The sequence below is a fragment of the Papio anubis genome, chromosome 18 (genome assembly GCF_008728515.1).
Source record: "Papio anubis isolate 15944 chromosome 18, Panubis1.0, whole genome shotgun sequence".
NCBI classification, from domain to species: Eukaryota; Metazoa; Chordata; class Mammalia; order Primates; family Cercopithecidae; genus Papio; species Papio anubis.
In genome coordinates this window covers 51582014-51598449 of record NC_044993.1, presented here as the reverse complement: position 1 = coordinate 51598449, position 16436 = coordinate 51582014, and the positions used below count along the sequence as shown (strand labels likewise).

The window sequence follows — 16436 nt, the reverse complement described above, 5'->3', positions numbered from 1 at the left end:
TCATTGCTCACCTGGCCCCTAAGCATTTGAGTTTCAGACCCCATTGTGTAGTTCTAGTAAAACCTTGCTATAGACCGGGGTCAGAGGGCTGCAGGCTTTCAACCTTTGTAGAGCAAGGAGTTACTGAATAAACTAGGAAGCATCTGGAGATTCTGGGCTCTTAACTGGGTACCTGTTTGAAAGTAGGGTCTAGTACATTTTTTCAGCAGCTCAGTAAATGTTGCCTCTTCTTTAAAAAATAACAAAAAACAAAAACTGGTCTTACTCTGAATTTGCCAAATAGAAATGAGGGGGTGTTTATTTGTGCCACAAAAGGATTTGATTTCTTTAAATAGGCAGCCCTACTATTTTCTTCAAAGTGTTTTAGTTAATGGGAAATTAGATTTGCACAACTTTTCGGAAACACACTGTGTAAAGGAATTACCTGCACCAGAAACTCATCAGGTTTTTCAAAGTCTGTTCTCAGCTTCTCTGCAGATCATGCTGGAGTTCACTTGGCTTATTGATTCTGCCTCACTGGGGATGGACTATTCATTTCTGTGGGTAATTGGAAGGCTACCTAAAGTGACCTTGTCAATGGTTGGATTGACAAATATTCATGCTGCCGGAATGTTGGGGGATCAGCGAGGAGCTACGTCTACCATTAAGTTGGTTGTGTTTTCTCCTTTTTCTATGACTGATAATATTCATTTTTTGGTTCATTCATTCACCAAACATTTATTTACTGAATACCAATTTTGTACCAGGAATTGTGGTAGACACTAGGAGACAAGAGATGAGCTACCTTTACCCCTTCTGTCTCCAAAGGGGATAAAGATGAAAAGATAATAACTGATTTTTTTTTTGAGACAGTCTTGCTCTGTCACGCAGGCTGGAGTGCAGTGGCGTGATCTTGGCTCATTGCAGCCTCCGCCTCCCAGGTTCCAGTGATTCTCCTGCCTCAGTCTCCTGGGTAGCTGGAATTACGGGGGCCCCCCACCACACCTAGCTAATTTTTATATTTTTTTAAAGAGAATAACTGATATTTTGGATGTTTGGAAGAAAGGTTGTAGAATAAAGCAGCTACTTGAAAATGGGGGAAAGTACTTTCCTAAATAGTTCTGGGTTAAAGAATAAATTAAAACTATACTAATACACCTCTTAGAAACTTGATACGATGATGGGACTAAATATAAAACATAGGATGCAGCCAAAACTGTACTTAAAAGAAAAGTTTTCAGCCATAACATCTTTAAATGTTTAATGAAGAGGAATGGGAATAAATTAATTGAGCAGTCAATTCAAGAAGCTTTAAAAAGAATAGGGGATAATATTAGCTGACATTTGTAGAATAGTCATGATATGGTTGGCGTGGTTCTGAGCATGGAATAACTCATTTAGTTCAGACAACACCACTGTGATGTGGGTCCTGTTTTCACTGTCATATTCCAGAGAGGAAACCGAAGTACAGGAAGATGAGGTGGTGTACCTAGTCTTAGAGTTTGCAAATGATAGACACACGATGTACACCTGGCCATCAGACTCCAGAATTCACATTCCCAACCAATAAGTAATACAAATACAAGTAAGCAATGCAATCACAGGCACATAGAACAAAAAAGTTAAAGTACCGATTAATAAAGAAGAATAAAACCAGATAGAGTTGATAAATATAATCATAATCTGCTTCTTTAACATCATAGAATGATAAAAATAGACAAGAAAGAACACAAACTTCTGGGAAAAAAAATGAGAGACTACCTAACAATACAATATGAAGAAAGAAAGAGAAAAAGTATAATATCATCACAGATAAGATGCTACAATTTAAACACGTTGAGAAGAACACTGTGGATAATTTCCAAGGAAAATATAAATTCCAAAAGTTAGTTTGAGTAGAGGTGGAAAACTTTCCTGTGTGGTTGAAGTGTAGAGAGGGAGAGGGAGGTGAAGCTGGGGAAAGCTCAGGGATGGGGCGAGACTATACTGTCATCTCTTTACTTTCCATGTTGAATAAAAGGGAAAGTTAAACATGCAAATATGACAAAGGGAAAAGAGAGAATAATAAAAGTATTATTTGGGGTAATATGGTTTTCTATCTGGAAAACTCAAAGGAAGCAACTAAAACCCCACAAAAGCTATTTGAGTTTTTAAAAAAATGCTTTAAAATAAATATGCTAAAAATCTATTGCTTTCCTATTGTTTTTATTTGTTTGTTTGTTTTGTGTTTTGAGATGGAGTCTCACTCTGTTGCCCAGGCTCGAGTGCAGTGTCGTGATCTTGGCTCACTTCAACCTCCACCTCCCAGGTTCAAGCAATCTCCTGCCTCAGCCTTCTGAGTAGCTGGGACTGCTACAGGAACCTACCACCACGCCCAGCTAATTTTTGTATTTTAAGTAGATGGGGTTTCACCATGTTGGCCAGGCTGGTCTGGAACTCCTGGCCTCAAGTGATCTGCCTGCCTCATCCTCCCAAAGTGCTGGGATTACAGGCGTGAGCCACCGCGCACAGCTATTTGCTTTCCTATTTTTAAACAATGACCAGTTGGGAAACAAAATGAAAACATGTCAAATTTACAATAGCATACAAAAGATTCCCTTAGACGATACTAAAGGGAAAATGTGTAGGACTTATATGGAAAAAATAGGAGTTCAGCAAGGGGACAATCATTTCCTGATGGAAAGACTCATTGTTGTCAAGGCGTCAATTATCTTGAATTTAATTTCTAAATTTAACACAATTTCAATCAAAGTCCCAATCATTTTTTGGAGGCTGGGGGTTGACTGAATACAATCCCAATAAAAATTCCATTGGTATTTTTAAAATCTTGATAAACTGATTCTAAAGTTTACTTGGAAGAATAAATATGCAGTGATAGCCAAGAAAATGTTGAAAATAAGGATAATGAGGGAGGACTTGCCCTGCCAAGATATAACATATTACAGAGCTACTATAATTAAAGCCCATATTGCTATACTAGAAGACAGATCAGTGGCACAGAATACAAGGCACAAAGACAGACCCTAGTGTATATAATTATTAAACATATAATAAAGTTGGCATTTGAAATCAGTGGGGAAGGGATGAATTATTCAATAAAGGCTGCTGGGACAATTGGTTACCTCTTTGGGAAAAAATGGCAAATTGGATTCCCATTTCACATCAGATTCCAAGAAATTACACATGGATCACAGAGTTTAAAGTGGAAATGATGCCATATAAAAGGACAAAAAAACTCCAAAGAGTAATATTTATATGACCTTGGAGCATGAAGAAGGCTGTTTGAGGTGTACTTGGACTGCCTTCCTTTGTCCAGTTTTCCCTTTTAGTGGTTTAAAAGGAATACATAGTAGTTTTTATATTTTTATTTATGTACTTTTTTTTGAAACAGGGTCTCATTATGCCACCCAGGCTGGAGTGCAGTGGTGCAGTCATGGCTCACTGCAGCCCCAACTTCCTGGGCTCAAGCGATCCTCCCACCTCAGCCTCCGGAGTAGCTGAACTACAGGCATGCACCACCATGTCTGGCTAATCTTTTACTTTTTGTAGGGATGGGATCTCACTATGTTGCGCAGGTTGGTCTCAAACTCCTGGGCTCAAGTGATCCTCCTGCCTTGACGTCCCAAAGTGCTGGGATTACAGACGTGGGCCACCACACCCAGTTCCTATTCTTATTTTTAATCCTTAATTGTTAACACATATATTTAAACTTATAATGCCTTATATGCAATTTCTCAATATCTATAATATTTTGAGGGATATAAGACTCAGCACATTTTAATCTTGTAACTCTCCTGCAACTCCCATTTCTTATGACTTGGGTTTTCTCTACTGCTCTATCTCTTCCTCTGTTGAAAACTTTACATATTACAGAAAAAATTAAACATATATAAAAGTAACAGATTAGGCCGGGCGCGGTGGCTCAAGCGTGTAATCCCAGCACTTTGGGAGGCCGAGACGGGCGGATCACGAGGTCAGGAGATCGAGACCATCCTGGCTAACACGGTGAAACCCCGTCTCTACTAAAAATACAAAAAACTAGCCGGGCGAGGTGACGGGCGCCTGTAGTCCCAGCTACTCGGGAGGCTGAGGCAGGAGAATGGCGGGAACCCGGGAGGCAGAGCTTGCCGTGAACTGAGATCCGGCCACTGCACTCCAGCCTGCGTGACAGAGCCAGACTCTGTCTCAAAAAAAAAAAAAAAAAAAAAAAAAAAGTAACAGATTAGTATAATGCATCCTCATGTGTGCATCACCCAGTTCAATAATGACCTATCATGATTGATTTCTTTTTCATCTGTAATCCTCCCCTTTCTATCCCCACCTTAGCATACTGAATTATTTTAAATTATCTTATCCATAAAGATTTTAATGTATCCTCAAATATAAGGATTCTATAACCAAAAAAGACCATTATCACACCAAATATTTTTAATTCCCTAATGTCGGTAACAATAATTCCCTAATGTCATCAGAAAGTGAGTATATCCATTTCCCTGATTGCCTTATCATTTTTTAAAACTATTAGTTTTTTCCAATTAGAATCCAAACAAGGTCCACATGTTAAATTTAGTTGATACGGGTGCAGCAAAGCACCATGGCACATGTATACGTATGTAACAAACCTGAACGTTCTGCACGTATATCCCAGAACTTATAAAATAAAAAAATTAGTTGATACGTTTCTTGAAATATATGTTTCTCCTCTTATTTTCTCCCCACTTGCAGTCCCCTCTTGTAGTTTATTTGTTGAAGACACCATATTGGTTGCCTTTTTCTCCTACATTCTGGGTATTTGTAGGGAGTGGGTGGTTGCTGATTGCATCCCTGTGGTGTCATTTAATATGTTCCTCTGTGACTTGTATTTTCTGTAAATCTGTAGTTGCATCAAGAGACTTGAACCAGTCATGTTTGATTATTTGACAAGTGTGCTTCATAGGTAGTGAAGTGAGCTTTCCCCTGTAGGCAAGTGGTATCTTTTTGTGACCTTAGCAACCATAGATGATTGTCACCCAGACTCATTGTGTCGCTATGGGTGGCCTTGAGGTTTCCTGTTCTGTTTTCGTTTACTAAGCATGCACTTTAGAAAGGCTCTGAGCTGGTCCCTGAAGCATGGCACTCGTCCTCCAGAAACCCACAGTCTTGAGGTTGTAAAAGAAGATTTGAACACCAACACTGCAAAAGATGATTTGAACAACAACAACAACAAAAAGTTTTATTTTGTATACGTTCTTTCTTTGTACCTCCGCCAGAGTGATATAACCTCCAAATAGGGGAGTCATAGCCTAGATGCATTAAATTCACACCAATTCAAATACGTGTATATATGTATTTGCTTGCAAACTACTGAAGTGACAATGTAAACATTGCTGCCTATTTTCCCTCTCTTCTATTAGATTGACATTGCTTTTGGTGAGATGGGGCATGAGTCCACCATCCTGTTCCCTCTGTTTCCGCATGACCCTCATTGTATGAACACCTCTCTTAAGTGTGATTCTAGGATTTAGAGATACATGTTTCTTATGCATTATGCACCTAAACACAAGCCAACTACTTCATCTGGCACCTGATCCAAGAAACAACATTCTGTTCCAAAATCAATAGAAGACCAGGCACTTTAAGGGATCTTCAAGGGAGTGTAATTTTGAGCATATGGAATCTTTCTAACCCTAGCTAACTTTAGAAGTTTAACTCCTATGCAAGATGAAACATCTATGTACCCAAGAGTTTGACTTCAGCAAAGGACAAGCTGAAGAAGCTGACATTGTTGTTTATTTTGGCATAAAGGCTTTACTTGTTGGTGATGTTCAAGTTTAATGATCTCTTCCTTCCTTTCTCTCTCTTCCTCCTCTCCACTTTCCTTCTTCCCTTCCTCCCACCCTGATTTTCTCTTTTGCAGTTTGCTGCTTTGTGGTGCACAAGCGGTGCCATGAATTTGTCACATTCTCCTGCCCTGGCGCTGACAAGGGTCCAGCCTCTGATGTAAGTAATGGGCATCGATCACTTTTCTCTGTCCACAGTCAATACTGCCTTGTGGTTAAATGTGAGTGAGCATTCTTAGACGAGTAAGTGCAGAAGATCTCACTCTAAGGCATGTGGTGGTCCCTATAGCTTTTGAGACAGTTTTCCTTTTAGTGGAAAACAAAACGAAACAAAACATTTGAGAGAGGGTGTGGCTGGATAGGAAACCAGCTAGTTGGTCTACTATGAGTTTGCTAATGTCTTCACTTTGAAAGTTGGAGCACAGAGGGTGATAGGCAGGGGCTTACTTGGTAGTGTGGCTGCAAAAGGTAGTTTTGGTGGTACTTTACAGTGCATGTTATAACACTTTGTTAGGGTGTTCTTTATTATTATTATTATCATTATTCTTTTGAGACGGAGTCTCGCTCTGTCTCCCAGGCTGGAGTGCAGTGGTGCGATCTCAGCTCACTGCAAGCTCCGCCTCTTGGGTTCATGCCATTCTCTTGCCTCAGCCTCCCGAGTAGCTGGGACTATAGGCGCCTGCCACCATGCCCGGCTAATTTTTTTTTGTATTTTTAGTAGAGACAGGGTTTCACCGGGTTAGCCAGGATGGTCTCAATCTCCTGACCTTGTGATCTGCCCGCCTCAGCTTCCCAAAGTGCTGGGATTACAGGTGTGAGTCACCATGCTCAGCCTATTATTATTATTTTTTAAGAGACAAAGTCTCTCCATGTTGCCCAGGCTGGTCTCGAATTCCTGGGCTCAAGCAGTCCTCCCGCCTTGGCCTCCCAAACTGTTGTGATTCCAGGCTTGAGCCACTGTAGCCTGCTTGTTAAGGTGTTCTTAATATCAGGGCCCAAGAATGAGGAGGAAATGAATTTATCCTGCTACCGTAAATCTCAAAATATGACTACTGCTAGTGGGACAAGAGATGCTTGTAGGTAAAATGTGCAAAAAATTTGTGTTTTAATCATTATAAATGTATTTTACTGTGGATTGGGAAAAACGTATCTAGTAATGGTTTTGCGCTTATGATAAGGATATAGAATTTCCTACCTAAGTAAAGGTATTTAGGTTAAACAAAAGATAAATTGATTTGAGGACAATATTAAGTGAATGACATTAAGGGTGATAAAAGGATATGGCAAAAGTTTTGGTACAAATGTGTTTTAAGTTTGGGATACATTGTTGATTGGCCTACCCAGCAGCCATTCACAAACTTCATCCTTCCGGCAGAGGCTACCTCTTGTGCTGGAAGCTGAAAATGCCTGATACTTCCTTTCCCCGGCTCTCTTGTAGCTGCTGAAGGAGAATGTGACCCAATCCTGCTAATGGAAACTGAGGGGAAGACCTGGGGAAGAGTCTAGGAAAGATTTTTCCTTTCTGATAAGAGAGAAATATCCCTTCCCTTGTCCTCTTGGGCATTTTTGTGCAAGGATATATGCTTGGAGTTGTAGCAGCCCTTTTGGGTCAATGAGGGACATATTGCCAACATCCTGAGCATGGCAGAGTGGAAGATTTAAAAGAACCATGAGTCCGTGATGATGCTGATGAGCTGCTGAGACCACTCACAGTCCTTTTATCCCCAAGCTGGGTAGATGGGATGAGAAGCTTTTGGTTTTTTTTTTTTTTTTTTTTTTTGGCAAAGTCTTATTGTTTGAGGCCTTCTTTTTTATTTTTGTTTTTTTCTCTTTTGAGACAGAGTCTTGCTCTGTTGCTCAGGCCAGAGTGTGGTGGCACGATCATGTCTCACTTAATCTCCCTGGCTCAAGCAACCTTCCACCTCAGCCTCCCAAGTAGCTGGGTCTACGACTGCATGCCACCACACCTGGCTAATTTTTTATTTCTTTGTAAAGATAGGTGTTCCCTATGTTGCCCAGGCTGGTCTCGAATTCCTGGGCTGAAGCCCTCCTCCTACCTTGGCCTCCCAAAGTGCTAGAGTTACAGGCATGAGTCACCGTGCCTGACCCTGGGGGCATTCTTTTACATGCAGCTGAAACTGTCCTAGCTGAGAAGGCTTTCCACCATTCACAGTCTTTCATTGCCCAATAATGAACTGCATTCAGCATACCCCAATGCAACCATCACCCCTAGTTCTCTTACTTTGTTCCTGCTTTGATTCCCCTCCCTGAAATTTCTCCCATTGGCTTTGTCTCCATCACTGGTCCTGTTACCCACTTAGACTTGACAGCTGACAGCTTGCCCAAAGTAAGTAGTGACTATCTTCTGTCATTGAATTTCTTTAGCTCCTGCTGGTCTTCTGCAAATGGTCACCTGCCAATTTGCTGCAAACTGGGGTGGGAGTTGTGTGTCTGTGTGTGTGTGTGGGGGGGGGGGCATATCTGTTGCCATAGCAACACAAAGATGCTGGAGCATATGTTGGATATTCTTTGCTTGGAAAATGTGGTAATTGAGGTTAAGAACTCCAAGACACATGGAACAACCAAAGTCCTTGAAAATCTGTTTGCAAAGACAAAGTTTGAGACTGTTTGTCATGTTCTCTCAGATCCTATGCCCTAGCCCTTGTAGTGCAATTTCTTCTCTCCTCCCTAGCAAAACAGGCAGGTAAGTCTGGGGAGACTGCCTGACTCCAGTATGCAGCTCTGAGTGTTCATGTAGACTGAAACTTGATACTCAACTTGCAGCCAAGAAGATGGTGTTTCCAATATTCTATCTATCTGCTGAATGTTTCCGTTGCCTAAGACAGAAACTCAGCTCAAACTGACTTACATGAAAAGGAAAATTTTTGGTCTTTGAAATTGAAAAGGCTTAAGGGTTGACCTGGCTTCAGGCACAGTGAATCAAAGTTCTAAATAATGTCCTCCGGAACTTGTTTCTCCCTTTCTTGGCTTAGCCTTTGTCTGTTTTGATTTTATTTTCAGGAAGGCTTGTCTCCTATGCGAGCATGGTGGCTGCAACACCTTTAATCTTGTATCTTATCAGTGCTGCAGCACAGTAACAAGAGCTAAAGTCACATCAGACCATGAATCATATATTGCCAGAGAATGGGTTATGCTGATTGGCCAGGCCTGGGTATATGCTGCTGTGATGTGAATGTTTTGTTTCTCCAAACTTATATCCTGAAATCCTAACACCCAAGGTGTGGTGTTAGAAGGTGGGCCCCTTGGGAGGTGGTCAGTTAAGGGGGGAAGAGTCCTCATAAATGAGATAGTGCCCCTATAAAAAAAGACCCCAGAGATATCCCTCACCTCTTCTACCATGTGAGATTGCAACAAGAAGACAGTTGTCTACGAGAAAGTAAGCTCTCACCAGAGACTGAATCTTCCAGTGCCTTGATCTTGTACTTTCCAGCCTCCAGAACTGTGAGGAATAAATTTATCATTTAAAAACCACTCAGATTTTGGTATTTTGTTACAGCAGCCAGAAGGGACTAGGACAGAAAAATTTTGGCGCTAAGAGTGTATAGAGGAACAAAATTTTAAGGATGGGTTTTCTGAATTGGTTTTGGGGATTTGGCAATTGGCTGCCGAGTCTGATTAGATTTAATAATGCTAATTACCCTATTTCTAATAGTAAAGAGAGCAAAGATCGTCCACGGCATGATCTGTTTATAGAGATACACAAATTATCTGCATTGAATACTCCTAATCAACCATTTATAAGAAGCAAGGAACCAAGTGATTCCATATATGATACCCAAACACTTTTGGAAAACTAAGGCATATAATGACTTGCTCCTAATGTCTCTGGACAAAGTGGAGAAAGAAAAAGATGAGCTCAGGGATTTGAATTTCCAGCTCAAAAGTGTTTCATAAACGATCTAAGAGCTTCTAGGTGTGCCCTGAAGGAGAGCCTTCTAGCCTGTAGTTGCAGGGCTGAAATTTCTGAAAATTAAATGCACAACCTCATCCTGTAATTGGCTGAATTACAATGAAAATTGAGCTCCCCACGACACAGGGTGTCTGCTGTAAACCAAGGGCAAGGACATAGATCAGAAAAGAATGGGATCCCGTGAGGTGGGAAGACTCTGATGAAGACCCTGATGAAGCTGAGGACATTGAGCCCCTAAATTCTGACGAGTCTTTTTACCAGTGGAAGTGTCCTCCTTACCTCCAGCAAAAGTGCCATCCCCACTCAGGGTGGCATTGGCCTTTCCACCTTGTCTAAGGGAACTCACCCTGCATTGCCCTAGGAAAGAGTAATGGGTTTCTCTGAGGCAGTTCCCATGCCAGACAATGCTGATTCTTCTCAACACCCAATCCCACCACCCCTTCAAGTCCTAGCGGGCTCCTAAAGGTGAGATGCACAGTGTGACCCATGGGGAGGTATGCTATACCCCAAAAGAACTGTTTGAGTTTTCTAATTTATACAAGCAGAACCATAGGGAATATGCATAGGAATGGATATTAAGGGGGTAGGATAATGGTGGAAGTAACATAAAGTTGGATCAGACTGAATTTATTGATAAAAGTTCACTAAGCAGAGATTCTGAATGTAATGTTCCAGCTTAAGGAGTTAGGAAGGGCTCTAACAGTTTAGCTGGTTGGCTGAAACATGGATTAAAAGATGGCCTATCCTGAGTGAGTTGGAGATGCCTGACCTCCCCTGGTTTAATGTAGAGGAAAGGATTCAAAGGCTTAGGGAGATTAGAATGCTAGAGTGGATTTGTCATTTAATACCTGCTCACCCATGCTGGGAAGGTCAGACATACCTTTAAGAAAGGTATGTCTTTCTCAATACTTTGAGAAATAAATTGGTGAGGGGAGCCCCAGCATCCTTTAAGAGCTCTGTGATCCCTCTTCTCTATAGACCAAACCTTACAGTGGGAACCACAGCCACTTAATTGGAAAACTTAAATGCAGTGGGAATAATTGAGTCCTGGAGTATCAGGGGCCATTTGGTGGCACTCAACTGTTCAAGGCAAGGTGGGTGCGGTTACCTTAATGGACCGCAGAGTTAAAACAACAATCAGAATAGCCTGACTCATGCAGACCTATGGCACTGCTTAATCATGGTGTTCCTGGAAGTGAAGTAGGTGGGAAGCCTACTAAATTCTTACTTGATCTGTATAAGCAGAAACATTCTAGGTGAAGTGAACAGAAGTCTAACTTGAATCCTAAAAATAGAGACTCATAGCCCCTCAATCCATTCCCAGACTTGAGCCAGTTTATAGACCCAGAACCCTCTGAATGAAGGGGAGGCAAAGTTTCCTTGAGAAAGTGATTATACTACTAAAAGTTTATCCTGTTAATCTTTCTCCCAGCCTTCCCCAAAGGAACCTACTGCTTTTTATCAGGGTAACTGTGCACTAGAGAAAAGGAAATGATCAGACCTTTTGGGGACTACTGAACACTAGCTCTGAAATGACACTGATTGTAGGAGACCTAAAATGTCAGTGTGACCCTCCGGTCAGAACAGGGGCTTATGGTGGTCAGGTGATCAATAGAATTTTAGCTCAGGTCTGTCTTACAGTGGATCCAGTGGATCCCCAAACCCATCCTACAGTTTTTTCCCCAGTTCCAGAATGGATAATTAGAACAGACATACTTAGCAGTTGGCAGAATCCCCACACTGGTTCTCTGACCTGTAGAGTGAGGCCTACTATGATGGGTGAAGCCAAGAGGAAGTCATTAGAACTGCCCCAACCTAGGAAAACAGCCAACCAAGAGCAGTACTACATCCTTAGAGGGATAGCAGAGATCAGTGCCATTGTCAGTGACTTGAAAGATGCAGAGGTAGTGATTCCCACCATATCCCTTGTTCAGCTCCCTTATTTGGCTTCTGCAGAAGACAGATGAATCTGGAAGAATGACAGTGGTTAATCATAAGCTTTACCAAGTGATCACTCCAAGTGTAGCTGCTGTATCAAATGTGGTTTCATTGGTTGAGCAAATTAATACATCCTCTGGTAGCTAGTATGTAGCTGTTGATTTATCAAATGCCCCTTTCTCCATCTCTATCCATAAGACCCACCAGAGCAGTTTTATTTCAGCTGGTAAGGTTAGCAATACACCTTCACAGTTATACTTCAGGGGTATATCAACTCTTCAGTCCTATGTTATAATTTAGTTTGCAGGGATCTTGATCATTTTTTCCTTCCACAAGCTATGACAACTGTCCTTTACATTGATGACATTATGCTGATTTGTCCTAGTGAATGAGAAGTAGCAACTACTCTAGACATTGGTAAGACATTTGTATGTTAGAGGATGGGAAATAAATCCAACTAAAATTTAGGGACCTTCTTCCTTAGTGAAATTTCTAGGGGTCAGTGGTATGTGGCATGTTGAGATACCCCTTCTAATATGAAGGTAAGTTGTCGCATCTGGGCCCTTCTACATCCAAGAAAGAGACAGATGGCCTTCTGGGCCTACTTGGATTTTGGAGGCAACACATTCCTCATTTGAGTGTGTTATGCTGGCCTATTTACAAAGGGGCCCCAAGAGCTTCTGATTTTCAGTAGGGCCCAGAACAGTAGAAGGCTCTGCAACAGGTCCAGACTGCTGTGCAAGCTGCTTTGCCACTTGGGCCATATGACCCAGCAAATCCAGTGGTGGTTGTCAGTGGCAGAGAGGGATGCTGTGTGGGACCTTTGGCAAGCCTCTGTAGGTGAATTGCAGCACAGACATTTAAGATTTTGGAATATGGTCCTGCCATAATCCACAGATAACTAGTTTCCTATTAAGAGACAGCTCTTGGCCTGCTACTGGGCTTTCGTGGAAACTGACCATTTGACCATGGGCCACTAAATTGCCATATGACCTGAATTGCTCATCATGAACTAGGTCTTATCTAAACCACCGAACCATAAAGTTGGGCATGCACAGCAGCACTTCATCATCAAATGGAAGTGGTATGTATGTGATCAAGCCTGGGCAGGCTCTAAAGGCACAAGTACGATACATGAAGAAATGGCTCGGATGCCCATGCTCCCCACTCTTGCTACCCTGCCTTCTCTCTCCCAACTTGCACCTTTGGGCTCATGAGGAGTTAGTTCCCTATGATCAGTTGACAGAGGAAGAGAAGACTAGGGCCCAGTTTACAGATGTTTCTGCACGGTGTGCAGACAGCACCCAGAAGTGGACAGCTATGGCACTGTAGTCCCTTCAGGACATCCCTGACGGACAATAGTGAAGGGAACTCTTCCCGGTGGGCAGAATTTCGGGCAGTGCACCTGGTTGTGCCCTTTGCTTGGGAGGAGAAGTGGCCATACATGTGACTATATCCTGATTCATGGGCTGTAGCCAATTATTTGACTGGATGGGCAGGGACTTGGATGGAATATGATTGAAAAAATTGGTGACAAAAAAGTGTGGAGATGAAGTGTGTGGATCGACATCTCTGAGTGGGCAATAAACATGAAAATATTTGTGTCCCAGGTGAATGCTTACCAAAGGGTGACCTCAGCAGTGGAGGATTTTAATAATTGACTGGATAGAATGACCCGTTATTTGGATACCAGGGAGCCTTTTTCCCCAGATACCCTGTCATCACCCAGTGGGCTCATGAACAAAGTGGCCATGGTGGCAGGGATGGAGGTTATGCATGGGCTCAGCAGCATAGACTTCCACTCACCAAGGCTGACCTGGCTATGGCCACTGCTGAGTGCTCAATCTGCCAGCAGCAGAGACCAACACTGAGTTCCTGATATGGCACCATGCCTAGGGGTTATCAGCCAGCTACCTGGCGGCAGGTTGATTACATTGGACCGCTTCCATTATGGAAGAGGCAGCATGTTATCCTTATGGAAATAGACATGCTGGGTACAGATTTGCCTTCCCTGCATACAGTGTTTCTACTGAAACTGCCATTCAAGGACCTAAAGCACGCTTTATTCCCTGTTATGAAATTCCACACCGCATTGTGTCTGATCAAAGAAATTACTTCAAAGCCAAAGAGGTGGGCAATGAACTCACACTCACGGAATTCACTGGTCTTACCATGTTCCCCATCATTCTGAAGCAGCTGGCTTGATAGAATGGTGGAATGGCCTTTTGAAGACTCAGTTATGTTGCCAGCTAGGTAGCAACACCTTGCAGGACTGGACAAGATTCTCCAGAAAGCTGTATATGCTCTGAATCAGCATCTAGTATTTGGTGCTTTTTCTCTGCTAGCCAGAAATTTATGGATCTGGTAATCAAGGAAGTAGAATGGGAGTGGTACCATTCATTACCCCTAGTAATTTTACCACCAGCAAAACTTTTGCTTTCTTTTCCCATGACTTTATCTCTCCCGGCGTGGAGGTCTTAGTTCCAGAGGGAGGAATACTTCCAGCAAGAGACAGAATAATGATTCTATTGATAGTTAAGACTGCCACCCAGCCACTTTGGGGTTCTCATGCTTCTGAGTTAACAGGCCAAGAAAGAAGTTATGAAGTTGACGGGAGTGATTGATCTGGACTACTAAGGGGAAATTGGACACTACTCTACAATGGAGAAAAGGAAAAATGTGTCTGAATACAGGAGATCCTTAAAGGCATCTCTTAGTATTACCATGACCTATGATTAAGATCAATGAAAAACTATGACAACTCAATACAGGCAAAACTATGAATGGCCCAGACCCTTTAAGAATGAAGGTTTGGGTCACCCTGCCAGGTAAGGAACCACCACCAGCTGAGATGCCCACTGAAGGTAAAGGGAATACAGAATAGGTAGCAGAAGAAAGTAGTTACAAATACCAGCTATGACCATGTGACCAGTTACAGAAACAAGGACTGTGATTGGCATGAGTACTTCCTCATTATTTTGTTATGGATATGTTTGTGCGTATATATACATATGGTAAGCAGATGTCTTTGTTTTCTTTGCTCTTTTAGTTCTTTGTCATGTAACGTAAGATGTATTGACTTTATATCAGTATTTAAGTAATGTTAATTTTATATCTTAGTATTTAAGTTGTAGGATACCAGGACAAGAGGAATCATTACTCAAGGACCTCATCTCCTTTTCTGGGGAAGGGATTATTGCATTTTCAGTTGTACAAAGTCTAATTGTATCACATCATGTGGAATTATGTCCTTGTTATTCTTTATTTGGAGGTTCTTTATTTAAGGAGGTGTGTATGGATGCCAAGTTGAGAAAGGTGGACTTGTGATGGTTAATTTTGCACATACAGTTAACCTTGACTGGGCTAAGGGGTACCCAGATAGCTTGTAATACATGATTTCTGGGCATGTCTGTGAGGGTATTTTCAGGAGAAATTATCATTTGAATCAGTAGACTGAGTAGAAAAATTGCCTTCATTGACATAGGCAGGCATCATCTAATCTGTTGAGGACCCAAATAGAACAAAAAGCCAGAAGAGGGGTAAATTCACTCTCTCTTTTTGAGCTGGAACATTAATTTTTTCCCGCCCTTGGGTGTTGATGCTCCAGGTTCTCAGTCCTTCATACTTGGGCCAGGGTATACTCCATTGGCACCTCTGGTTCTCAGGTCTTTGGGCTCAGATTTCGAACATTGGACTAAATTATACCCCTGGCTTTCTTGGTTCTCTGGCTTGCAGATGGAAGACTATAGGACTTCTTGGCTTCCATAATTATGTACACCAATTCACGTTATTGGTTCTGTTTCTCTGGAGAACCCTGACTAATACACCGTGCCTACACCTGTAGATGAGGGCCCGTGTGCCCATTCCATGAATTGAGAGTGAGGAAGAGGTAGTTCCTCTGAGGAAGGCTAGAGAAACAGTATTGTGTCCTGGTTAAAATCACAGATTATGGAGCCATAATTCTAGGCTCAGATCTGTGTGACCTTGGACAAATTACTTAAATCCATTTATGCCTTAGATTCCTCAGCTAAAAACTGAATAAAATAATAGTTTCTAGTTGATAGTATTATTACGAGTATCAAATACATACATATCTGTAAAAGCACTTAGGACAGTATCTGGCGCATGGCAAGGGCTATATATGTGATGATGATGATGATGACAATGATAATGAATAACAGTGCACACATGCTGGGCAGCCAGCAAGGACAGGTGTCTTGTCAGACAGACCAGGAAAGGGTGAGGAATGAGCAGGTTCTCTGTCTGCCACCTGGCAGTCCTTCCTAGAAGTGTGTAGACTCTGTAAGTGGCATGAGACCCCTGTCTGTATGAATGAAGGAGTGCAGCCATTCATTGCCTTGAGTGTGAGGAGAGCAGGAAGTACTCCCTGCAGCCAGCATGCATAGGATTTGGCAGCCTACCTAAAATGACTCTATCTCTGGATACTGTTCCAAAAAGGTCGGTTGGCACCAAGAATGATGAATTGGTTCAGACACCTGAATTGGCTTGACTCAGTTCATTGACCTTTTCCTGCTCATGGTTGGAGGCATGATTAAAGACCTAGCCACACCTGCTTGCCCACCTGGCCAGACTCTCCTTTAGCTGCCCCTGATACTCATGCAGGTATGGAGGGGTGCCTTCTCCTTCTTCATGACCTTGGAGGAACTGGTGTGCAGCAAGTTCATGAAGCAGAAACACACAGGTGGTGACCTTGGACAAGGCTCCTTCCACGATAGTGGATGTGCTTGGATGCCTCCTCTACCCTCTGC

General features: G+C 42.2%; 1 protein-coding gene across 4 annotated transcripts in view; it reads left to right on the top strand.

Annotated features, from left to right (window-relative positions):
* PRKCB (protein kinase C beta) overlaps nucleotides 1–16436 on the top strand; it is a 383326-nt gene that overhangs the window by 144813 nt on the left and 222077 nt on the right. For all 4 annotated transcript variants that reach the window (XM_021931832.2, XM_021931831.2, XM_021931830.2 and 1 more), the window contains one exon: nucleotides 5876–5958. In XM_021931832.2, coding sequence (XP_021787524.1) covers nucleotides 5876–5958 — 83 coding nt within the window. The remainder of the gene's footprint in view (nucleotides 1–5875; nucleotides 5959–16436) is intronic.